This window comes from Neocloeon triangulifer, unplaced genomic scaffold, assembly GCF_031216515.1.
Source record: "Neocloeon triangulifer isolate White Clay Creek 2 clone unplaced genomic scaffold, ASM3121651v1 ptg000014l, whole genome shotgun sequence".
NCBI classification, from domain to species: Eukaryota; Metazoa; Arthropoda; class Insecta; order Ephemeroptera; family Baetidae; genus Neocloeon; species Neocloeon triangulifer.
The window spans coordinates 26,637,655-26,660,125 of NW_026775556.1; the positions used below are offsets into that span (position 1 = coordinate 26,637,655).

At 39.0% G+C, this 22,471-nt stretch overlaps 7 protein-coding genes across 13 annotated transcripts; 2 read left to right on the forward strand and 5 right to left on the reverse strand.

The window, feature by feature from the left end:
• Positions 1-873: 873 nt before the first annotated feature.
• Positions 874-7,230, reverse strand: LOC132201702 (uncharacterized). Of its 4 annotated transcripts, none has more exons than XM_059628077.1 (9): positions 6,865-7,230; positions 4,018-4,481; positions 2,538-2,604; positions 2,065-2,473; positions 1,890-2,000; positions 1,688-1,764; positions 1,420-1,624; positions 1,248-1,368; positions 874-1,193 (listed from the first exon to the last, which is right to left on the reverse strand). In XM_059628077.1, the coding sequence occupies exons 4-9, from the start codon at positions 2,372-2,374 to the stop codon at positions 1,100-1,102; spliced, it is 918 nt and encodes a 305-aa protein (XP_059484060.1). In that variant the 5' UTR covers positions 2,375-2,473; positions 2,538-2,604; positions 4,018-4,481; positions 6,865-7,230; the 3' UTR covers positions 874-1,099. The 4 variants fall into 4 exon arrangements, with proteins under 4 accessions (XP_059484060.1, XP_059484059.1, XP_059484061.1 ...); XM_059628076.1 differs by having other exon boundaries at positions 4,018-4,499; XM_059628078.1 differs by lacking the exon at positions 4,018-4,481 and having other exon boundaries at positions 2,065-2,243; positions 2,283-2,473; positions 6,865-7,229.
• Positions 6,962-9,337, forward strand: LOC132201701 (calcium-binding and coiled-coil domain-containing protein 1-like). The gene is made up of 7 exons (XM_059628074.1): positions 6,962-7,540; positions 7,599-7,773; positions 7,834-7,898; positions 7,949-8,051; positions 8,112-8,239; positions 8,298-8,402; positions 8,459-9,337. The coding sequence occupies exons 1-7, from the start codon at positions 7,439-7,441 to the stop codon at positions 8,696-8,698; spliced, it is 918 nt and encodes a 305-aa protein (XP_059484057.1). The 5' UTR covers positions 6,962-7,438; the 3' UTR covers positions 8,699-9,337.
• Positions 8,710-9,847, reverse strand: LOC132201703 (vesicle transport protein SEC20). The gene is made up of 5 exons (XM_059628079.1): positions 9,664-9,847; positions 9,414-9,598; positions 9,248-9,358; positions 9,075-9,196; positions 8,710-9,020 (listed from the first exon to the last, which is right to left on the reverse strand). The coding sequence occupies exons 1-5, from the start codon at positions 9,760-9,762 to the stop codon at positions 8,833-8,835; spliced, it is 705 nt and encodes a 234-aa protein (XP_059484062.1). The 5' UTR covers positions 9,763-9,847; the 3' UTR covers positions 8,710-8,832.
• A 213-nt stretch (positions 9,848-10,060) lies between these two features.
• Positions 10,061-12,818, forward strand: LOC132201700 (G patch domain-containing protein 2-like). 3 transcript variants are annotated; one of them, XM_059628070.1, is made up of 9 exons: positions 10,061-10,211; positions 10,516-10,696; positions 10,759-10,844; positions 10,901-11,076; positions 11,126-11,272; positions 11,326-11,493; positions 11,750-11,990; positions 12,045-12,172; positions 12,398-12,818. In XM_059628070.1, the coding sequence occupies exons 2-9, from the start codon at positions 10,564-10,566 to the stop codon at positions 12,723-12,725; spliced, it is 1,407 nt and encodes a 468-aa protein (XP_059484053.1). In that variant the 5' UTR covers positions 10,061-10,211; positions 10,516-10,563; the 3' UTR covers positions 12,726-12,818. The 3 variants fall into 3 exon arrangements, with proteins under 3 accessions (XP_059484053.1, XP_059484055.1, XP_059484054.1); XM_059628072.1 differs by having other exon boundaries at positions 12,048-12,172; XM_059628071.1 differs by having other exon boundaries at positions 10,063-10,211; positions 10,519-10,696.
• Positions 12,819-13,258: 440 nt separating this feature from the next.
• On the reverse strand, positions 13,259-14,694 carry LOC132201705 (uncharacterized). The gene is made up of 2 exons (XM_059628081.1): positions 14,570-14,694; positions 13,259-13,729 (listed from the first exon to the last, which is right to left on the reverse strand). The coding sequence occupies exons 1-2, from the start codon at positions 14,640-14,642 to the stop codon at positions 13,467-13,469; spliced, it is 336 nt and encodes a 111-aa protein (XP_059484064.1). The 5' UTR covers positions 14,643-14,694; the 3' UTR covers positions 13,259-13,466.
• A 458-nt stretch (positions 14,695-15,152) lies between these two features.
• On the reverse strand, positions 15,153-17,750 carry LOC132200410 (fibroin heavy chain-like). The gene is made up of 2 exons (XM_059625854.1): positions 17,408-17,750; positions 15,153-16,492 (listed from the first exon to the last, which is right to left on the reverse strand). The coding sequence occupies exons 1-2, from the start codon at positions 17,613-17,615 to the stop codon at positions 15,387-15,389; spliced, it is 1,314 nt and encodes a 437-aa protein (XP_059481837.1). The 5' UTR covers positions 17,616-17,750; the 3' UTR covers positions 15,153-15,386.
• Positions 17,751-18,605: 855 nt separating this feature from the next.
• On the reverse strand, positions 18,606-21,777 carry LOC132200805 (uncharacterized). Of its 2 annotated transcripts, XM_059626537.1 has the most exons (4): positions 21,608-21,777; positions 20,405-20,529; positions 19,599-20,003; positions 18,606-19,079 (listed from the first exon to the last, which is right to left on the reverse strand). In XM_059626537.1, the coding sequence occupies exons 2-4, from the start codon at positions 20,463-20,465 to the stop codon at positions 18,781-18,783; spliced, it is 765 nt and encodes a 254-aa protein (XP_059482520.1). In that variant the 5' UTR covers positions 20,466-20,529; positions 21,608-21,777; the 3' UTR covers positions 18,606-18,780. The 2 variants fall into 2 exon arrangements, with proteins under 2 accessions (XP_059482520.1, XP_059482521.1); XM_059626538.1 differs by lacking the exon at positions 21,608-21,777 and having other exon boundaries at positions 20,405-20,892.
• Positions 21,778-22,471: the final 694 nt, after the last annotated feature.

Consider the following 22,471-nt stretch of genomic DNA (forward strand, 5'->3'; position numbering starts at 1 on the left):
TATTTTTTACGTTTCTAAAATTTAGAAAACATTTTGAACTCGGCAAAAAAAATTTATTCTTATTTTGTATGGAGTAAAATTTTATGTATCAACATTTAAAACAAATTTTAATTTTTTTCCAATTGACAGATTGCTGAAAGCTGTCTCCCCGTGTACTGCAAATCTGCTTCAACGAGATCCGCATCCTTGAGGTGGATTTTCCTGAGGGTGCAGCCTCCTGCTGGGCTGTCCAAGTAGCGCTTCAAGTGCTTCACGTTTGCCGAAAATTGACTGCTGACCAAGTGCATTCGCTGCCAGCTGCTTCACTCTGTGACTTCGCTTGTCAAAAACTCTTCCAGCTGGGAGAGCTACTCGGCCTCATGCCAGGAGGAGAAGGTCCAACTAGCACTCGGCTAGATGCAGCCGGCCGTCTGGTTAGGGAGCAGGTTTGGGTCCCGAGGCTGCTTTTGGAGGCGAACAGTTGAAGGAGGCTCTCGGCTCACCTTCCAAAAGTTATACCTAGTGCTAGCCGAGTTTGCCCTGCGGGCACTTTCAAACACCTTGGACGCAGCAGGTCAGCAAGACTGCTTATTGGACGATCTTGATGCTGATGGCAAAACAATTCATATTTACAACATTTTTAAAATAATCAAATTAATTTCTCCTCAGAATGTGTCGTGCCTCTTGAGGAATTAAATATTTGATTTGGTTTCCGTGCAGGCCATAAGTGGACACAAGCAGCGCAGGCCAAAGTGAAACTGAATTCGCTGCTGCCAGAGCCAGTAATGCCACAAATCAAATAAAATATAGATGAATTAATCTAGATAATTGCAACATTGAGGTGTGTGTTTTATTAAAATTTAAAAAGCAGGGATCTTCAAATATTGTCTTGCTTTTATTTAATACAATTTTCATCTTGGCTACATCGTATCAAAGTTTGTTACACTTAAGATTAATTTAATGAACGATTGCAGTTCTGTTTTAGTTCATAAATTTTTTTTTAATAATTCACAAAATAAATTAATGACAATTCAAGTCTTTCTCCTGCAAAAATCAAACCCATTGCTTTGCTGTTCATAACGAAATGATGCATTTGCACTCTGCTGCTGTTTAGTCCGTCTCAGGTACCTCGTCTCAGAATAAAGCCTTTGTTAGGGTATTTGTGAAGCAGCTGTTGGATGAAGTTGTTTCCCTCCGCGTCGAAGACATGACGCCTAAAGAAAATCACAGTAAATGCAAATTTTAATAAAAATATTTAACTGTTTTACCTGCCCATTCTGTTTCCAGCCATCCTCTTGGCTTGTGAGCAGAGGTCGGTGAGAAGTCTCTGGCCACGTTTGTAGGTAAGCACATTGCCTCCCAGTTCGATTGAATATTGGACGCAGCAATCTATTTAAGTGTTGTAAATAAAGCGGAAATATTCTCATATTCTTTTCTCACCTATAAGAGCGAATGCGACTCTGGTGTCCAACGAGTCAACTCCCGGAGCACGTCCAAGGTACACCGAGTTCGAAAGGATTCTGGCTCCGTAGGCCACGCATCCGAGCCCCTTCAGCAATTTTTCGGGGTTTCCTTGCACCGAAGCCAGGCTTATTAGAAAATCGATGTCAGAATTTCTCAAGAACAAGTGCAGAGACAAGACGGTCTGCGAAAAAATAGTTTAAATTAAATATTAACAAGGGACATACGAGTTCACTTTTTTGCTTACCCACTCCTCATCATGGCGTTTCAACATCATAAAATTGAGCAATGTGACTGTGCTTTTTGGATTTTCTTGGACTGCTCCTGTAAACAAAATAAATGAAATTTTATATAATGTAACACATCCCTTTTTTGTAAAAAAAAAAAAAAAACTATAATAAAGTTATACATTGAAAAAAAAATTAAAGAACATATAAATATTTTTATACCTTCAGACTGCTCCTCCTCCGCCTCTTCATCTTCGCTGAGTTCTTGTTTGGTAGTGTCTTCCACTGTCAACTCTTGTATCAACAGGTGATCTAAACTTCCTTCTACTGCATCTGCGACAAAGACTGTTAGTTATAATCTGCACTTATAGATTTTTATTCACTTTTTTTGACCCACCTCCGAAGGGACTGAACATTGCTGGGGCAGAATAGAGAGTCGTTCTACTGCCTGGACCTTGGGATCCAGCCCATGATGCCCCAGCAGCTGGTAGGCCTTGGGCTCCTGCCCATGAGGCTCCAGCAGCTGCTGGGCCTTGGGCTCCAGCAGCTGCTAGGCCTTGGGCTCCTGCCCAAGAGGCTCCAGCAGCTGCTGGGCCTTGGGCTGCTGCCCATGAGGGGGCACTTGGGCATGCAGCTGCACTGGGACCTGGAGCAGGTGTCCAGGGGGTAGAGTAGCTGCCACTTATTACGCCACTCATCCGCTGCATCTGCTTTTTCTCCAACTCATCGGCCTCCTTCAAGAGTTTTTCAGCATCTTGGCGTTATGAGTGCTTTTGAATTGGTCAAGAAGCAACTCCTGCTCCTCCCTGAAATTTATTTACAAAAGTGTTACATTTTCCATACAATAATATGTAATATATGAATATTTACAGATATTTCCCTTTCATCTCGGGGGTCACTATAATGGGTCTGCTTGAGGTGGCTGGCTGTAGCAAGTCTGAAACAAAAGTTAAGTATTGCTTAAGTATGTTATATAAATAAGAAAATGAATTAATTTTCATGGCAATATTGCTTTAAAAAATTAATTTTCATGCTTAAAACAGGTATACATTTTTTATTAATCTAATAATTTAACATGCCGGGTTCATTTATAAAAGCCAAACAGCCAAATTTAAGCCTGGGAAGCTATTTTTATTTTTAAATGTTGAATTAAATTTTTATATGAAACTGTTTAATCAAATATTAATAATAATATTATGCTTTTTCAAAGAAGAATTTCACGACCAATGATTGATTGATTTGCTGCAGGTGAACGTCTTTACCGGCTTTGATATTAAAGTTGCCAAGTTTTTGCGTATAAAATTTTACGTCAATCTTGTGGAAAATAAATTTGATAAAATTTGATCCAAAGTTTGAAAAAAATTAGATAGAAATGCGGTTTATGATGTTTCTGCATAAGTATGTTTTGTTTTCAATGGAAACCTTTTTTGAAAGAATTAGATAAAGATGAAATAGTTGATAGAAACTTTTTTTATTTAGATTTTCTTTTTTAAGTTTCATAGCATATCTTCCACGCGCCAATATTCATGAAAATATGCATTATTTTAAATAAAAATAATTGATTACGTGTCGACACTTTGATGTGAAAAGAAATTCCCCAATTCGCCTACCTTTCGGAGAGAGATTATTCAAAAATAGGGATACGAAGAAAGGCGGAGCCTCCCCATGCCCACAATGTTCAGCTGGTACAATGTAATCAAATCCAAATGGGAGCTGGTACCTAAGCCCCGCCCTTATTCACATCCCATAGTTCTACTATCTGTATTCAAAAATGTCTGCTGCAGCTTCAAACCCACCCACAAATCCCCATGTATTACTTATGAGACTCTCCAGAAGGTTCCCTCCCAGTGGCCTACGTGTGAGAATTTCATTATAATTCACAGTAAAATTCTCAACATTTGAAAAGAAATTCCCCAATGTAGAAAAGAATTTACAATTGAGTCAGCAATTTTAACAAGATGAAATTGGCGGAAATTAAGCAAAAGTTTGGTATAATTTGAATAAAGTTGGAGCAATTTATAGATTTCAAATCTTATTTATATTATTGTTCTCACAATTGCTTTGTTGATACATTTGTAAATTCTTTTCTACATTGCGGAATTTTTTTTCAAAAGTTGAGAATTTGACTGTGAATTACAATGAAATTCTCACACGTAGGCCTGGCCAACATACATTATCAATTCTTACAGTTTTATCTAATATATATATCTAATTTTTCAAACTTTTCTCAATTTATCTCATTATTCACATTTAATAAATTTTTCTACTTTTCATCAAATTTTTAATTTTTAATTTTATCAAAACCACGTTGGTTCTGATTGGTCTCGTGTATGAATTTAAAATAACTCACCAGTCATTCTGCCAGACTGTTGCGTGTTCACCTCCCCAATGATCAAGGCCCGGACAGGATTCTGGCCGGGAATTAGTGAAATGACGCCGACCTGCATTCCCACTGCCACCAATCTGTTTGCGCTATACGCAGGATAGATGATCTCAAAACCATGCACCTCTCGTGGTTCAGCTTCAGCTTCACACTGAACGATGAATTTTTTTGAAGCCATGATGGACGTCACACGGCCACACGCCGGGCGACGGACACTTCTCAGATTTAACGACACAGCTCTCTAGCTGGACGGTCAAACTTCTTGTAAATGCGATGCGGTTCGGTGTCAGCGAACGGAATTTTGGCGGCCAGCCTCCGTGCGGGACCAAAGCTCACCTCGAGCTCACCTCCGATCGACGGCTCCGACTCTAGAGCTGCGGCGACTCGCCTCAGTCGACTGACACTGACAACAACTTGACTGTCCTCTTTGCCTGCGCTCGGTGAGCCATCTACATTTTAATCAAGGTTTAGGGGGTGGGTGAGGGTTGACTTTATATTTTTACTACTTTTAGTTGAGAATAAAAATGAGCTACCTATTCTTCAATTATTACTTGTGTCCCCCGATTTAAATTTTCTTCTCAATTTTGGATTCATAAAATCAAGTCCATAATTCGGCGTCTAATTAATATATTATTTTTTTAATTAATGGAATTAATTCAATCCAATTTTCTTCTGCACTGTTGAGCCAACGCTCGAAGGGTTACAATGAACGTCGGACCGCTTTGTAATTAATTCTTATTTGCAGAATATAATTTTTTCCTTATCTGTTCTGAAATTCTCATTTATATAGCTGAAAGCTGAAACCGCAACCGGCATAAATATTTTTCTTTTAATGTGTTTTGGTAAAACACGGTTAAAGAATAAGAAACTTAATCCCGAGTTATTTTTAATGTCTTCAAGATTAATTTTTTCTCAATTTATGCTGCATAAAATCAAGACCATAATGCGGCGTCTTATTAAAAGTTTTATTCATTTGGTAATTAATTCATTAAAATTATTGCTTTGTTTTTCTTCTAACTTTTTGAACCACTTTTTTCACATTTTTACTCATATTCTAAATCGCAACAAACTTGATTTATTTAATCCTTGTCACTTCTGAAATTCTTAATGTCCTTAAACTGGCACACTTTTGTTTTTAAGTAGTGGAAAATTAAATTAAAAAACCTAATCACGAGTAATTTGTAATGTCTCGGAGAATTTATTTCCTATTTTTACTGCATAATATCAATTTAGCCGGCGTCTAATTACTCTAATTTGAGCGAAAACCGGCCATTTCGGTTGTTCTGTTGACAATCGCCCATTGATACCACGTTTTTCCGTCGCTTTTTCCCCGCGAAGCATTGCTTTTTCGGTGCGCCCCATACTTGCCGTGCTTTGCACGTGTTCTTTCGGGCCGCGCCTCGCGAATTCAATGGCGGCTGCGATCGCCTCTCATTGGCGGCACAAACGATGACGTCGTCACCCGGTGTCACGTGATGTGTGACGTTCTACAGGCTTCTGCCTGCTGGGCCAAGTGCCTTTGCACGCAGTTATCTCTGCTTTGCTTGCAGTCCGAAATAGGGCCGCAGACGGACTGAAAATGCGGTAGAGCCGTTTTGTTTTTTAATAAAATCCAATTTTTCAAGAAAGAAAAGTCCGATCTCTGCAAACAATGGGCGAATTTGGCCAACAAAATTAAAAAATGTGAAAAACATTACTCAATTCAAATTTGAAAACGGAAAACTGACAAAGATGAAAATATTGCACGTCAGCGAAATTGTAAAATTTTGATTTATAAAAAAAAGAACAAAGAACAATTATATCGCAAATTGTACTCATCTGAGTTTTTATTTCATGGAAACAAATGTCCAAATGACTTTATAAGGAAAATAGTCCTTTAAAAGAAAACGTTCAACATTTTACTGCATTTTTTAATGCTGGTTGTTGAAATTAAGTTTTATGGGTTAACTCACATATGCGGCAGCGAGAGATTTACAAATTATAAATTTTTTATAAAAAAAAAAATTAAAATTAAATAAAAAAAAAATGGTAGTTTGAAAATATAATTAATGTCCAAAAGATAACGTTCCGACCAAGAAGATCAACGTTTATATTTTTTTATGTTTGGTCCAAAAATAAAGACACATTGTATAAAATATATAATGTCGTCCAAATTCTTCAGTTGCAAAGGATATTTTTTTCTTTGCCAAGTGCGAGAAATACAAATGGATGGTCGTCGACCAAAATTCGATGAAATAATGCTATAGTACGCGCTTGAATATTTCGATACGTTTCGTATTTCGTGGCAGGCAAATAATCTTTTAGCGTTCTCAGGATGCTTCGATCGCGTTGCATTTCAAGAAATGCTTGAAATGCAGCGCAGCGGAATTTCAAACATGGAAACGGAGAATGCGCTGAGATAAAATACGCGAGAAATTTGACATTCTCAACGTAATCTTTGCCTTGAATGCAAAGTTCGTGATAATAAATTAAAATAATTTTGCGAAATAATTTATTGCATTTGTTATTAAATGGAAATTATTATTATTTAAAAAAAATACACATTACATTTTTTGCAGATTGAATTAGTCACCAAAATACGAGCGATGTAGACGCTTTGATTAATTACAGAAAAATGGGGTGACATTATTTTTTTTTTTCATTCTGTAGCCTCGAAACTCGAAACACGAAAAACAATTTGCTTTCCGACTCGAGAGAACTATGTATAAAAACAATGAATATTAATATAACAACTGAAAGTGGCGATAATTAGTAAATGATTAAATGATTTATTCGCAACCATATTATATGTAGTGTAATTTAAGTTATACTAACGATTTTGGTGAGCTGAATCCGCGATGATGTGCAGAACGTTTGCGACGACATCGACGCCTCCGTCCTTGCAGGACTTGGCAGTCACCCGCTGCTGAAGGTTGATGATTCGGCCAGGGAAGAAGGGCGGCCGCAGAATTTCAGCGTCGGTGAGCCATCGCTCGCGACCGAGCTGATCATCGAAGATGAGATACTTTATGGACCAATTTGATGCCATCACGATCGAAATTCCAGAAGAGCAATCAATTTACAGAGCAAACTTGTCTCCAGCCGGCTGTCGTGCGGACGGGCTGCTCTGTCGATCGTGTGTGAAGCAGAAAGCAGAGGCAGCTCTGGACATGGACACCGCGAGCCGCGAGGAACCGATTGGCTGGGGAAGCCTCCCTCCCTCCCTCCGTGCCACCCCTCCTGCCGCCTGACTGGACATGGGCACTGACGGATCGGCGCCCGGAAAATAAAACAAAAGACAAAAGACGCGTGTTCCGGTCTCTCACAATCAGGCTGGCCGCGAACCCAGTGCCAAAGAGCGACATTTCCATTTCCATTCGGGCCTCCGCGTTTTTTATCCTCGCGCGCAATGGAGTTTTTTTTTCAAGACAGGGCCGACGATGAATTCAACTTGGACGTCTTCCACGATGACATCAAACGCTCCATAAATTCCCTTGGTCAATGGAAGCAGGTAAAATGTGTTATCAATTTTTTTTTTGCATAATTAGCTGATCCATTTTTTTTTTTAGAAAATCGCTTCGATGGAGAACGAAATCACAGAACTGAAAAAGAGAGAGCAGTCTTTGCAGAAAGCGTTGGCAGAAGCTCGGGAGAATGAGAAGAACGAAAGAGCATCGGTGATCAAACTGACGGAGGACTTTGGCAAACTGCAGACCTCGCTCGATACCATGATTGAAGTGAAAGGTGCATAAATTAACGCTTTTTTTCATGAAAATTCAATTGATTTTTGTTTTTATTCCTCAGTCAATAATGCAAAGTTGGCGGAGAGGGCTAAGATGTGTGAAAGACAGGTTTCCGAACTGTCAAAGGTGACTTCTTTTTTATAACTTTTGGACAAATATTAATAATTGATTCTTAGAGGTTGGAAAATGAGAGGCATGCCAACGAAATCTTAATGCAGAAGACGTGCACTGAAATCGCCAATCAGGGTAGCAAAGATCTACAGGCAGCTCAAGCAGAAAGTAATATTTTGTATATAAAAAATGTTCCATGATTTTAATCTTGAATTATAAAATTTTTAGTTGAGCACCTGCACGACCAATTGAGGTCAAACCAGGAAGAGTTGAGAAAAACCAACCTTGAGTACCAGGCGAAAATGAGAAACCTTGAAAGGTCACGGAAAGAAGAGCTCCGTCAGACTGCTCTTGAGGTTAGCTGAAATTTTAAAATGAAAATTTTTATACAGTAAAAAATCCTTTCGATTTCAGTATCAAGACAAGATTGAGAGTTTGCAATCTGAGCTTCAGTCAACCAGGACTCACTGCCGAGACTTGCAGGAGAAAATCAAGGTAGACTCTACCAACTTTCAGAAGGTACGAATAAAATGTTCTATTCAACAAATAAACATAAATTTGTTCAAATTTTACAGAAAATCAAAGATTTGGAGAGGACTTCCATGAACCCATTTCTGCGGGCACCTGAGAAATCTACATCAGGGCCAGGCAGGAATAAGGTTGGTGGACGAAAAATGCCCACCCTGGATTTTGTGAACTCCACGTCTGACGGTGAAAAAGGGACGGACAACCAGTCCTACACAAATCAGTCGACGCTGAGAAAGAGGAAGTTGTTTGTGCAGTCAAACGACAACTCCGACGACGATTTCATGTAAATTACAAAATCTCATGTTTTCAAACAAGGGCCAATTCAGCCGAATTTTAATTTAATCTTTGTGAATAAACACTCAGTTGAGTTTACAGGTGTCAATAAAAACAATATTTTTAAATATGAAGATCACAGTGTAGATCAGAACAATCTCTTCTTGATTATGTAGAGAACACAGGCCATGAAGAAGGCAAATGCAAAGAAGACAATCACTTTGTCTGTCAATTCCCGTCGGCCGTACTTGGCCAGCAGCTTGCCCGACTGGTTTATCACTCCGCCCATGTTTTTGAACTCGTCCTGTGTTGACTGTAGAGTGTAGGATGAATTTGCTGTAATATTAACATATTAAGAAATTTTAAATTATCCCATCACTTTTATTATACCTAATGAATCAAGGGTGTCGGCACTTCTTTGCGAAGTTTCTGCAAGGTGTCTACTGATCGAGAGCAAGTGGTCTGTGACATTAGCTGAGGCGTTCGCCATGCTCTGCTTGTCTTTGTTCAGTCTGGAAATGGAAAATACTCAGTAACGTAAAAAAATATATTTAAATCTTTACCTTTTTCTGCTTGTCATGGGCTCCTTTTCATTACTGAAAAGCTGCTCCTGGTTGTTTTTGTCGATCAAGTGCTGGCAACTGACGGATGCGTTTCGGAATGAAGTCAGTGTGCTGAAATATATATGTTTTTTAATTTACATTGTACCGATTTTGATTAAAAATTTACCCAGTCAGCATTTGTCTGTGACTTCTACTCTCCTCAATGAGCTGCTGTCTGTCTTTTTCAAGGTCCTGCTCCTCTGCCAAATTTTCCAATTCCTGAATGTGCTTTCGAAGGGCGGCGATTCTGGTCCTCACCTCTGCACTCAGGGAGTCCAAATTTTCTTGCGGCCCTGTGCATGTCTGCAGCTCCTGTTGAATTTCAGCATTAAAATTATGTATGTAGGGCAAAAGGCAAAAACAAGGTTGGGTCGAACCTGAATCAGGGCTTGAACCTGCAAGCTCTGATTGATGATTTCCTGCCGAGTGACGTCTGCGTAAAGACTAACATTTTCCTTGCTCTGAAGGCGGTGCATTTTTGACCCAGAGGGCCCTGAAAGGGTAAAAGTTACAGGAAATTCAGAAAAAATGTTTATTTTGACAGGTCAAAGTACCCATACACTGTTGAAAACAAAACAAAACACAAAGAAATTTTTCAGTTAAGATTTTTGTTTAAAGAACAAAAGATATTGTAAAATTTAATGTAAATATTTAATTACAACATAATTGTTTCAGGTGTGTGAAATTTTCTGCAATTAAATCCAGAGAATAAGCGGTAAATTTTATAAATTTCACTCTGCAAGGTTGACAACATTGCAGTCCGTGTGTGGTTTGTTTTTGTTTTGTGCTGCCACCTGCTACGCCATTGCTGTTTTCAAGTGCGTTCTTCACATCTGTTAGTGACAGATTTTGTTTCGAATTTAACTTGAAAACCTCTAGTCTATGTCATTGATTTGATCATCAAGAAACTCCATTGGACTGAGAGGTAAAAATTATTGGATTGGTTTGTGAACTAACCCTTTTATTTCAGTAATATTTTCATTGTGAAAACTTTCAACTGTGTCGTCGCAGAATTTCGACTGTGCGAATTTTTTAAAACGTCGTTTTCATGTCTCTCGTCTCCAGTTATGATCAATCAATACATATTATATTTTATTATTTCTTGTTTACATAAAACATCTGAAATTCTTATCATATCAGATTGTACTACATATAAATATTTTTAAGAAATTTTATTTTCAGCTGTTTTCTATCGAATTCACAATATTTATTATGTATTTACATTCCAGCAGTCGTCCGTCGACTACTAGAACCGCCTATTCGTTGAAAATGTGAAAATGGCACTGGGTGAACTGAATCAGAGAATGGAAGCAATGGTTCAAGACCTCTCTGTGGCCCTTGAGGAGTCCTCGTCGGCCCGCAGACACAGAACGTTGGGCAGGAGACGCGCCCGATCAACCGGAAATTTGCGTATGAATAAAATTCAAGCGATCAAATTATATGAAATGAAAATAAATAAATGGAAATTTCAGCTCAGGCTTGCGGAGACTTAAGCGAGCAGTCAAGCAGCAGCCTGGAGGAAACCTTTAGGTCAAAGGGAGTTTCGAGCTTTCATCAGGTTGTAATTATATAAAAAATTCTCTTTATTACGTAAAGATTAAATTTGACTCTTAGAGTGACTCGGACGAGGGCAGTCCGACTCCCCACGGAGGTCATCGCACCCGTTTGCAGATGCCGGCCATAGCCCTCAAGTCTCGCCGCACAAACGGAGCTCCGAGCAGGCACATGAACTGCATTGAATCAGATTCTGTGAATGAGAATTTCTCACCAATACGTCCAACTACGAGAAGGTAAAAATCTCTAATCTAAAAATTTTCCTCTCATAAACTTTGGAAACAGGAAGAGGAAGTTCAAGCGAATGGCTATTGACCCTGAAATCGGAGGTCACTCCAGTCTGAGGCCGCCGCCTCCACTGGTCTCAAGTTGGATCGGCACTCACAGCAAGCACCACCATGGAACTCGTAGCAGCCTCCAAGATGCAGCCAAGTGAGTTTTGTAGAGCACAATTTAATGGAAAACTTAATTTGGTCAAAATTCAGTATGCTGCTGTGTGGAAAGAGGAAGAGGAGCGTGCGGGAGAGAAGCATGTCGGCAGTTGAGGGTACTGAGCACCCGAACAGACGCCTGCTGGCTTTCCAGAAGCTCAGCCTCAACAGTTCTACCGACTGCAGCAGCATGGAGTGTGGCCCTGACAGCTCTGCTAATAGGTATTTAAAAAAAAAATGAACATGGATTTTTCGCCTCTAATCAAAATTATAAAAACAAAAATCTTTTACATGGGTCCAAATATCAGAGAAATGATTCTCGAGGAAACATTCTGCCTTTAAAATTAAACTAAAGAATCGTTCCTTGAGAATCCTTGCGCAAGAATATTTTCTAGAGAAACTTTTTTCTGATATTCGGACCCACCCTTGTGAATTATTTCATCATTTGGTATATTTAAAAGCCAATTTTTTTTTCAAGTGACCACGACAGCAGTTTGAGCAGTTCTGAAAGTGATCCTGGCATTTACACCAACGACGAGGGTCGTGAAGGTGATGATGAGCAGAGTGACTGGGTCGGCGATTGCTCGGCAGGAGCTGAAGGGTGGTGGATGAGGGACGGCGATCCTGGGGGCAGTGGCATCGGTTGCAAACCCGAGACAGTCTTTTCAGAGGACGAGCAGTCATATCAGCGGAGATTCCGTCTTTTGCGCACTTCCATGGTTAGAATTAGCAAATATTAATGTGCATTAAAACGTTTAATGTCTAAAATTTAGCAGAGTGGGCGAGAGATCCGGTCTGGACGGCGCAGGCTAGAAAAGGGTCGGCCCGGATTCAGCATCCTCTCCTCAGCCAACGAGAGACTGTCCAAATTTCTGCAGGATCCGTGCCAGACTCAGCTAAGGTAGTTGATAGAAGTAATTTTAAGAAATCTAATTTAAATTGTTATGAATTAATTTGTCCGTAGGTGTTTAATTATTAAAATAAATATTGAAAAATAAAATATAACTCGATCTTGTTCTTATCAAAACTGGTAGATTTTAGTTTAAAAAAAAATTTGGATAATTCATGTAAAAAAGCAAATCTTACTGAACTTAAAACCAACTTTGGTCCTTTGTTCCATTCGTAGACTGCACCCAATTAAAAGTGGAGAGCAGGAGCAGCTGCACCAGTTGGCGCGGCTGTACTCGCTGAATGTGCAGCACAGTCAGAGTGGGCCCGACTGCAGCTGTCCGGTGCTGATCAAGACGAGGCACACGATGCGCGTCGTCCCAGGCAGCAGCACCCACTACGCCTCCAGGGGCCACTCCTTGAGCGACTACAAGCGGCGCAGGCGGTGCCCTGGACCCTCGACCAGCGGGGCCGCCGTCTTCCACCAGCCAGCGCCCAAGCCTCTTGTTGCCGAAACCCTGCAGTCCGCCGAGTCCACCCCGACCGAAAATATCAACACAGACTAATAATTAGTCTGGAAACTCCCTTGTCATTCTGTCTGTCTTTGTAGGTTAATTAATGCACTCTTGGATAATAATTTTTGGTGTAGATCTTATTTGCTGTCTCCGTTAAGGCCCTATCGACACCGGTGATTTAACTTAGTGCACCACCTTTTTATTTGTAAAAATGTTCTCATTCATACTTTTGTGCTGCCATTTTTTGGTACAATCTAGTTACTTAAAAAGGAGAATGAAAATATATATTAAACTTTTATTGTGTTTTGGAACGCTAAGACTTGTGCATGAACAATTAATGAGAATTTTGAATGAATTAATTATCTCTCATTGGAACTAAAGTTTTTAATAATAAAAAAATCCTTTAAAAAGTTCTGACGATATTTTTCAAAAAAGTACGGCAAAGACAATGTTTGGACTAATTAAAATTTGATTAAGCTGAACTTCTGCTTACATTGAAGTTACAGACAGTAAAATAATTTAATGCTTTTGAGTAGATTATTTTAATACTCTTGGTGTTGATTGTTTGATGTATTGAAAAAATAACAACAAAGTACGTGGTTATAATTACATAATTTATATTCTGCGTAAGTGTACATATAGACCAGAAACTTCCTATTTACTAAAAGTGTTTATTCCAATAGTCTGAATCACGCGCTTTAATTGTAAAATTATTTCTTCCGCTCTTGGAATAAAGATTCAAGTCTCCCATTTGTCCAAATTTCCCTCTTTCATTCACAAAAACACGTCAATTTAAATATCATCCTTGGTGATGATGTTCCTGATGGAATTTTTGCCTCTGATGTATTGCGGCTTCGGGAAGAGATGGATCGGCTTAAAATCAAACAAGAAAATGATGCGCACGTCTTTGTCCTGATCCGTGATTAGCCGAAGTCCTCCCGGCCGAGACCCGAGTCGGTAGGAGGAGGAAGCAGGGACCTGCGATTGTAGTGGCGGCAACAGGCCATTGTTGTCGCTCGAGGTCAGGTCGATCGTCGGCGCAACCAAGGCTTCACCTGTTCTCCGAGCAGACACGATCATCAGTCATTTATCTATGATCAATTTCGGATAAATTTTGCCGATAAAAGCTCAACATTCTCTCGCCAAGGCTGACAGGCGCCTTAAGCTAATCCGCAAAGATGAGCTTCAAAAAAATACTGCCCTGTGTATAAAGTGGAAAAAAAATTATTAAATCGAAAAGAAAAAAAAAATTGAAAACATTAAAAACGTTTACACTACATGGCGCATTCCTTTCATAAAAGTAAGTAATAATGAGGCTTGTTTGGAATTTGTCTGGAAAAAGTAATTTACTCTCCAGGGATAAAATCTTGAACACATTCAGAACTACTCGAGATTTTCTTTGAAGGATAATTTCTGTAGATTTGATTATTTTATCCTCTCCTTGGCAAAATGCTGGAGGCGACGCTGATTTATTATTAAAAATGATCGTCTAAAAACTCTGACTGAGCCGTAAAAGAATGTCGTTAAACCCGAGGAGGTTGATGCTCATGTAAAAAACAGCTCGAGTGCAGCCGCTTAGAACGACGTGTGCTGGATGGGCACCTAAACATATACAATGTGATTGCCATCATTTGATACACTTGCACTGTGGTTTGTTCCAAGCCTGAGAAAGACCGAAAGCGAAATAAAAAAAATCTATATTTAAAAAAGTTTTTGCAAAACATCAAGAAACTTGATCGTGTATAAAATATAATTAATAAATAAATAGTTTCTCTCTGCGGAAAAAACATATCAGGAGACTTTAACGCTGGAAGCGAGCAAATGATTGCGACGCGCATCTCTTATAATTTTAATTTGACTCATGTAATCGTAAATTGCAAATTAAATTTTCTCACCAAGTTCTGACGGCCTACAGAGACCGTCGTGCGCCAACGAGATGACCAAACACGAAAACAAAACGAGCTGCATTTCACGCCGATGCCGGAGAACAAGTGAGACGGAGGAGCTTCTTGCCCGGAGGCTGCCTTGCGAATGGAATGACTCTCGTGTGTGAACACACAGAAAAACAAAACCACCAAGTTGGAACTAAAAGCAATTTCCAACGTCCACTGACTTTTGTAGAAAAAAAGAATATAATTTTAGAGTGAGCAGTAAAAAAGGGGAGATGGGCAATTTAGAATCGCTGAAAACCTTCGTCTTTATATATAAATGTATGTAATTTTCCTTTGCCTTTGGAGAAAAGGTCAAAATTTTATTTAATTGTTTTCTTTTTTATATATTCAATTTTATTCGTATTGGAACTTCACTTTTTTCAAATGGGGCGAATTTTTTATTGATTCTCGAGCCTTGAAGATGCGCGGATTAGTTGACCTCGGTCAGGTGATATCATTACGACGGCAGCGCAGGGTACAAAGCCTTTTAATGACCGACCGCTGTTGTATTGACGCGTGTTAAAAATTTCAAGGCTGCGGCGCAAGAGAAAATAACAACAAAAATTATTATGTACTGCACAAACACATATTTTTCATGTTTTATTTAGAAAAAAAAATTACACTAAGACAAGAAGTACTTTATCATAAGTTAGCTTACAATACATTTAGGCAGTTATAAAGAAAATGAACTTGAAAAATATCACGTTGAGTATAAGTAGAATTTAATATTTTGATTAAATTGCGCCTGTTCAAATTCTAATAATTTTTTGATTGAACAAATTCACCAAATCATAAAGTTTGTGGGTTCTGGTTGTTGCTGTTGTTGCTGCTGTTGTTGACGCCTGTTGTTTAACAAATTCAGGGGCCCTCCGTTCAAAATCCAGTTGAGCGGCCGACGGACCACTTGGCCTGGGTCAGTGTCCTCGTTGGCCTGTTGCGGCCTCGGCGTTCTGATCCACGCCGGGTTAAGCACAAAAGCAGGCTTGTGTGGCCGCCTGTTGGGCTTCCTCCTTGGGGGCCTTTTCGTTGTGGTCGGCACTTGGCCGTTGCTGCTGGCCGCCTGCGAACCTGCATTGGCCGCCGACTGGCCGTTGTTTGACGAGTGCGCGTTTCCAAAACCGGCGGCCTGCGACGAACCGCCGTTGGCCCCAAAAGTGGCCGTCTGCGAACCGGCCCCGGCGGCCGATTGGCCGTTTCCGGCCTGTGCGCTTCCGTATCCGGCGCCGAGGGAGGCGCCACCGTTGGCGCCGAAGGTGGCCGTCTGCGTGCCGGCGTTGGCCGAGGCTTGGCCGTTGTTGACGCTGGCGCCGGCGTGGCCGGCGGCCAAAGAGGCGCCGTTTCCACCGAAAGTGGCTGACTGAGATCCAGCATTGGCCGCCGACTGGCCGCCCGAGCCGGAGGCGGCCGAGTTGGAGGCCGAAAGGGACGAGCCGCCGTTGGCGCCGAATGTGGCCGTCTGTGAACCGGCGTTGGTGGCGCTGAATCCGTTTCCGGCGGAGGCACCGGCGTGTGAGGCGCTCAGGGAGGCGCTGCCGTCCTTGTTGAAGGTGGCCGTTTGCGAACCGGCGTTGGCCGAGCTGAGGCCGCCGCCCGAGAGGCCACTCGAGTGGCCCGAAGAGAGAGAAGCGCCGTTTGGACCAAATGAAGCACTTTGGCCGAAAGTGGCCGAGTGGCCGCCGGCGCTGAAGGAGCCTGCGTGGGAGGCGCTGAAGGTGAAACTCGGTGGCTGGTGAAGTTCCGTCTGGGGGTGATATTGGTACTGCTGCGGTTGGCGTTGAGGGTAGCTCGTGGCGAAGGGTTGTGCGAAACTGTGCTCCAATTGGCTACTTTCGTCATTGAAACGGGTACTTGTGTGGCCATCGGAGGGAAATGTTATTTTGTCTGCGTCTGTAATCAAAACAATAGGAGTGAATTATTGAATGTTCTTTTTGAGGTATAAAAAAAATTGAGAATATTAAAAACAAAATTAATAATTAATTATTTTCACATTATCATTAAAAGAAATTAAATAATAAAAAATAAAATGATTAAAACAGTAATATTAAGATTTTTCTTTAACGAACAAATATGAAATAAAAAAAAAAAATATAACTTTTTAGCTAAATTGTCAGTTATCTTGAATTTTCTATTTTAGATCTAAATTTTAACAAATTCAAGTACATGTCACTGCTTGGCGTAGTGAAGTTTTAATTCTGAAGGGAGCATTTATGCAACCCGCGTTTCACGCACGTTTACACAGTTGCGTTCGCCTCTGCAACCTTGAATACTGATTATCACACAGATCAGAAAAGGAATAATAATTTTCATATAATGGGTGGAAGCATTAAAAGCGCGACCGATTGGCGAACGTGGCTGCAAAAAGGCAACGCTCGTAATTCTAGGAGTTACGACCTTAAAACCATTTAAATTTCTAAAAAATACTTTAATAGCAAACACACCATAAAATAACCATTTTTAAAGCTTATTAAATTTGGAAAATTACTTCTTGGTAATTTTACTTTAAAAAATATATCATCCTATTTTCACTTTTGTGAATAGTCGAAATTTAATTACAAAGTAATTATGCTTAATTTCTGAAATAATCTCTGTGAAGCTCATTTATTAATAATTAATTATGTGATCTTTAATTTGCCTTGTTATATTCACTAATGAGCTTTTGCATGCTCTAGCAATTAAAAATTCCCATAACAAAATTACTTGATTTGAATGCAATCTTGATTGAATAAGAAAACGGCTGCTAGACAATGAGATTGCCTTTTTGCAATTAAAAATGCAAGGATATTAATTAAAAAAATTACTCACCGGCCGCGGAAAGTCCACAATGCAGCACCGCCAAAAAGACAATCAGCACCAAATCACAATTAAACCTCCTGTGACGCATCTTTTCTCTTCTTGTTATTCCCAAAATTAGTCGCAAAAAAAAATCAATTGTTGAAAATAAAGTGCAAGAAGCAAACACAATGGACAGGCTCGAGTCGAGTATTGACAAGTGGACACACCTGTGCGGCATCTTATATAGCGAATAGACCGTGGTGCGATTTTCTTGCGCGTGTGGGATGCCCCGCGTTAAAGCGCTATGGGCGCGCTGACTAATTCGAGAAAAGAGGGATCGATCGCGCTTGTCAACGCGTCGCGAATGTTTAATTAGTCTGTTGCCGAAGAGCCAAGGTTGGTACGGAATAGTTTCAAGTGCAATTTTTATATTCTTCGCGTCCGTCAAACGAGGCGGATTTGTCGCTCTCTGTATTTGAATGGACGAGTGAGTTAAAGGTCACGATGAGCCAACTTGGTACCACGCCGCTAATTTATTGGATCATCCATTCCGTTGATAACACACACGCATGGGAATTTTGCCTGTTTGACCGTGGATTGACCTGCCTCACCAAAGACCCTCAAGCGCCGAGTGCAGACGTGCGGAGAGTCAGTCTGTGTAATAAAATTATCTTCTTCAATCACTCGCAATGCACATGGCAGACAAAATTAAAAACAAGATTACATTTGAATGTAATATTTTCAGAGACTTCCAATTGAACAGGTGGAAATAAAACATAATATTTTTCAGAATGCAGGTGGATGGATAAATAGATCAAAGAAAAATATTATGGATGAAGCTGAATTTAATTTTTTGTGTAATCAATGTAATTTATGGCCTGGCCAATTGGAAAGAAGAAAACAAGCTTATTAGTAAGGAAACTGCTTCATTAAAACCCCTGATGCTAAAATTTATTGATAAAAAAAAGTATAAAATAGTCAACAAAATAATTTTTAAAATTTATAATAAAACAAAATAAAGTTTAGTAAATAAAATTAATTTATAATATAATAGAATTTTATAAAATAGTTATAAAAATAAAAAATAAAATTATATGAAAATTTAATTCATTTAAAAATTAATATATCAACTATAAATTGATTTGTAACGTGTACATATTTTTTAAAAGAGATTCTATGTTAAAAAATTAAATAAAACAGAATAAAATCATTGAATTTTTAATTTTTATTATATCTTTCAATATTTGGAAAAAAAAATTTCGCCAAGTACATTGATATCTTATTTCAAGTTTGGTTTATTCAACACACCCCAGTCTTGAGCTCTCCAACAAGTTTCCCAAAAAGAAACCCGTATCAGCAATTTTCCGCGCACCACCACCCTAATAAGACGACTTTCCCATTTTCTAAGGCCTAGGAATTTTGTCCACGGCCGGAACCACCGGCTTCAAAATGTCAATGGCCCCGTTAATAATTTCGGGAAGTTTGATCGGCAGCTTAATCGGCGCTTTCAAAGTGTCGTCCGCCCTCACGACCGGCGCGGCCGTGGTCGGGGCGGCTGTGGTCGGGGCAGCGGTAGTGGCAGGGGCCGCAGTGGTGCTGGTCATGCAGTTGCAACCGATGATCATCTGCAGGATCTCCTGCTGACGTTTGATCACCTGGTTCAGGAGGCTGGTGATCGTCTCAGTGATCTGCATCAAAATGCCTGAGGAGGAAAAATTAAACGAAGAAATAAATTATTAATTAAATGCAAAAGAGAAAAATTAAATTCAATATTAAGCGATTTGATTGCTAAAATTCACACCAAATAACTACTTTTGTGGAAAAAATTTTAATACTTAGATTTGGAAAATAGTGTATTTTATATCATTTAGTGATTCAAGCTGTTTTTGTGAGAAAATGTTTTAAAGAAGTAGTTTTTTTTTCTGAAAACTGGTAATTTTTTGGGAAATCCTATTTCAAAACGGGTGAAAAATATAAAATTAAAAGGGATGATTGAAGTGAAAACTAATAAAATAAGTGATGTTAGTACCTAAATTTTTACTTCACAAAAGTTTAAGCTTAAAAACAGTTATTTTAGTTCATTTCCAAAACAATAGTGACCACTTATTTTCCTCCATTATTTTAAATTTTCTTCAAAGAAATATAATTTTTGTTATGAATTTCATTAAATTAAATTTCAAAATTCCCAAATTGAAATGTGTTTGGTATAGAAAATCAATACCTGGGTACTGGGGTTGGGCAGGGGCTTGGAACGGCGTCGGCACTCCGGGGGTGGTCGAGAGGAATCCCAAATTGGGGAAGAAGGAGCCGAACGAGGGCTGCTGCTGCGTTTGGTGCTGGTGCTGGACGGCCCTGCGCAGGTTGAACAGTTGGTTCTGCAGGATCACGCCGTCCCTGTAGAGCGCTTTGTAGTCGGTGGGTTCCGTGGGCTCGGTGTCCGAAGTCAACCGCATCAGCGTCTCCTCGATCCGCTTGCCCAGGTGGAGGTTGCACGAGGCGAGGCAGGGCTGCACGTAGGTTGGGTTGACTACCGAGTAGGCGACGCAGCGTTGCGTGCACCGTTCCACGTTGAACTCCTCGGGCACCTCGGGCACTATGGGCACCACAGGCTCCAAAGGCTCCAGCACTGCAGGGTTCACATTAGATCGCAGAACCGTGTATAGTTTTGATACTCAATTAAAACAATATGTAAATCATCTCAAATAAACTAATGATCAGCACGACAGAATAAATGAAGTTATTTAGTAAACAATTTATGAAATTCTGTTTGCTGAGCAAGGTTATTTAAATTATTATCAAACGTTCAAATAAATTTAATTTTAACTATCAATTCAGGTGTTCTAAAACTAAACAAATTTTACAAATATGTTTTTTTATTTAAAATAAATTAGTATTAAATACACTTTTTTAAAGAAAATAAAATTTAATAAAAAAAAATACATAAATAAATGTTCAATGTTAATGTTTTATATAAATAACAAGATTATTAAAAATAAAATCAAAAAATCAATTTATCTTTATAATTACCTGGCGTTGTGGCGGCCAAAGCGGCGGCCACGCAGGCCAAAAAGATGATAATCGAACGCATCTCTACAACCTCGTCCTCGAAAGAAAAGTGACCGCACCTGGTCACCACTCGGACTATTTAAAGCCTGCATCGACGAAAACAGATCGGCCGAGACTCATTAGTGCTCGCCTAATTGCTCAAATTGCTCATTGTTCAAAATAATATGATTATATACTATTGTAACGTTTCCTTCTTTTCCTTGACAAGCAAGAGTGTTCTTTGTTAGCAACGCCCGTCTGAGAATTTAAATAAATTCAATTCTTATTTCCACTTTTTTAATTAACTGCGCTTTAAAAAATAAATCCAAAATCTAGAGTGGCTCATAAGACAATTGCCATTGTCGCAGTGTGGATCGATTTCAAGATTGTTGCAAAGGCGAAAACATTAACAGAAAGTTCTCTTCCGTCGTTAGATGCGCGGCACTTTACTCGTAAAAAAATTTTGACAAAAATTGATGATCTTAAACTGCTACTCGGAAGATAGTTTTAACAATAAAAGCTCATCACAGATTACTTTCCAGCTACTGATCTATTGATAATATAAAGGAGAGAGTTGTTATTATAATTTTAAATTGTTTGAAATTCACAACTATTATTTAAAATAAAGGAATAAGTTTTGGCTACATGTTTTAATTGCAATTAACGGTAAAGTAATAAATATTCCTCAAAGCGTCGGCATTATATTATCTGTCTATGGGACGAAAATCGCAGCAGCAAATATAAAAAAAAACGCAACCTGGCAAGTGTGCAGCAACCTGGCCAGCAGCGGTGTGTTTAAATAGATTATAATAGAAATTAGCAACTCACGGCAGATCTGACAGCCAAAATAACAGTGATACAGACAATTTAAGTGCCATAAATATATCCGTGAGGTTAAAACGTGCCAAAGTTTCATTCCAATCAATTTTTACTGTCGAATATTTGGCTTTTGAAACTATTTCAAGATCGGTAAAAAAAAAACAAGACCAGTCGAGAAACCTATTTGCTCATGCTCTTGATTATTAATAAATAATTATTACAGTTTCCTTTTGTCATATCTAAAGTTAAACACGTGCTAGAGGAGGGATTCTTTCTGTGTTGAGTTAGTTAGCAACAGCAGTGAAGTCTATAGAAATCTAATTCTTTTTGTTCTCTCGCGGCGTTAGTTCTCGTGATGTCATTCACCTTGGGGGTCGCGTTTCGTTGTTTTCCAAAAATCGTGGCCGGGACTCGAAATCCGAAACCCGCAGCGGCTCATCCTAATCGGCGCTCGATTCCAAGGCCGCGGGAGAGAAAGAGTTGCGAAAAGTAAAAATAAAATGCACACTCTGACATTGCGTGTGCCCATCGGTCGTTGGAGGCGCGGCATTTGACTTGGAGAAGTTTCGATAAAAAAGATATTATGCTAAACTGCTCCAATAAGTGACCGGCTGTGAAGTCGGAAGATTTTTTCCAATCGTCTAAGTTCATCAAAGGTTACACAACTTTCCAACTATATTGATAAAATATTATAAGTGAGTGACCAGAATGTCAAGAGAGGTTAAACTGTTATTTTCGTATTTAAAAAAAAATCATTGCCAATGACGTTATTAATGACGATATTTATTAATTTAATTAACAGCAAGTCTGAAGAAAGTTGTAACAATAATATTTTGATTCATCCAATATTAATTGTAGATGGCACCGTTGCCGCTTGTCTTAATTTTTGAGTTTTAAGTGGAAATATTAATTATTTTAAAACAGAAATTTTAATCTGTTTTAAAAATAATTAAAAATTTCAAATAAAAGTTGAAATTTGGACATTTTAATTCGTTTTCCGAGCATTGGTTTTCTCGCTTAGTTTCTGAATCCACGTTAAAATTCTTTTGAAAATTTAATACAGAAACTGAAATACAGTTAACAACGCCAACACGGCTCAAAATTTAAAAAAAAAACACACACTAACAAATTAACAACCTATTATTATCATTGTTTATTCTTCACAAAGTAGTCATATTATGATGAGATTATAATAAATTTTGCATTGAAAAATTAATAAATGAGATAATA

Excerpts from the sequence above, each read along its gene's own strand:
- LOC132201702 (XM_059628077.1), bottom strand. The coding sequence starts at position 2,374 with ATGCAGCGGATGAGTGGCGTAATAAGTGGCAGCTACTCTACCCCCTGG. Across the intron at positions 1,625-1,687 it reads AACGCCATGATGAGGAGTGG|ACCGTCTTGTCTCTGCACTT; the intron begins GTAAGCAAAAAA and ends ATTTTTTCGCAG. Across the intron at positions 1,369-1,419 it reads AGTCGCATTCGCTCTTATAG|ATTGCTGCGTCCAATATTCA; the intron begins GTGAGAAAAGAA and ends ACACTTAAATAG.
- LOC132201701 (XM_059628074.1), top strand. The coding sequence starts at position 7,439 with ATGGAGTTTTTTTTTCAAGACAGGGCCGACGATGAATTCAACTTGGAC. Across the intron at positions 7,899-7,948 it reads AGGTTTCCGAACTGTCAAAG|AGGTTGGAAAATGAGAGGCA; the intron begins GTGACTTCTTTT and ends ATTGATTCTTAG. Across the intron at positions 8,403-8,458 it reads ACTCTACCAACTTTCAGAAG|AAAATCAAAGATTTGGAGAG; the intron begins GTACGAATAAAA and ends CAAATTTTACAG.
- LOC132201703 (XM_059628079.1), bottom strand. The coding sequence starts at position 9,762 with ATGCACCGCCTTCAGAGCAAGGAAAATGTTAGTCTTTACGCAGACGTC. Across the intron at positions 9,359-9,413 it reads CACAGACAAATGCTGACTGG|CACACTGACTTCATTCCGAA; the intron begins GTAAATTTTTAA and ends TATATATTTCAG. Across the intron at positions 9,197-9,247 it reads CCCATGACAAGCAGAAAAAG|ACTGAACAAAGACAAGCAGA; the intron begins GTAAAGATTTAA and ends TTCCATTTCCAG.
- LOC132201700 (XM_059628070.1), top strand. The coding sequence starts at position 10,564 with ATGGCACTGGGTGAACTGAATCAGAGAATGGAAGCAATGGTTCAAGAC. Across the intron at positions 11,273-11,325 it reads AGCCTCCAAGATGCAGCCAA|TATGCTGCTGTGTGGAAAGA; the intron begins GTGAGTTTTGTA and ends GTCAAAATTCAG. Across the intron at positions 11,991-12,044 it reads GTCTTTTGCGCACTTCCATG|CAGAGTGGGCGAGAGATCCG; the intron begins GTTAGAATTAGC and ends TCTAAAATTTAG.
- LOC132201705 (XM_059628081.1), bottom strand. The coding sequence starts at position 14,642 with ATGCAGCTCGTTTTGTTTTCGTGTTTGGTCATCTCGTTGGCGCACGAC. Across the intron at positions 13,730-14,569 it reads CTGTAGGCCGTCAGAACTTG|GTGAAGCCTTGGTTGCGCCG; the intron begins GTGAGAAAATTT and ends CTCGGAGAACAG.
- LOC132200410 (XM_059625854.1), bottom strand. The coding sequence starts at position 17,615 with ATGCCGCACAGGTGTGTCCACTTGTCAATACTCGACTCGAGCCTGTCC. Across the intron at positions 16,493-17,407 it reads TTGTGGACTTTCCGCGGCCG|ACGCAGACAAAATAACATTT; the intron begins GTGAGTAATTTT and ends TTTTGATTACAG.
- LOC132200805 (XM_059626537.1), bottom strand. The coding sequence starts at position 20,465 with ATGCGTTCGATTATCATCTTTTTGGCCTGCGTGGCCGCCGCTTTGGCC. Across the intron at positions 20,004-20,404 it reads TTTGGCCGCCACAACGCCAG|TGCTGGAGCCTTTGGAGCCT; the intron begins GTAATTATAAAG and ends TGAACCCTGCAG. Across the intron at positions 19,080-19,598 it reads TGCCCAACCCCAGTACCCAG|GCATTTTGATGCAGATCACT; the intron begins GTATTGATTTTC and ends TTTCCTCCTCAG.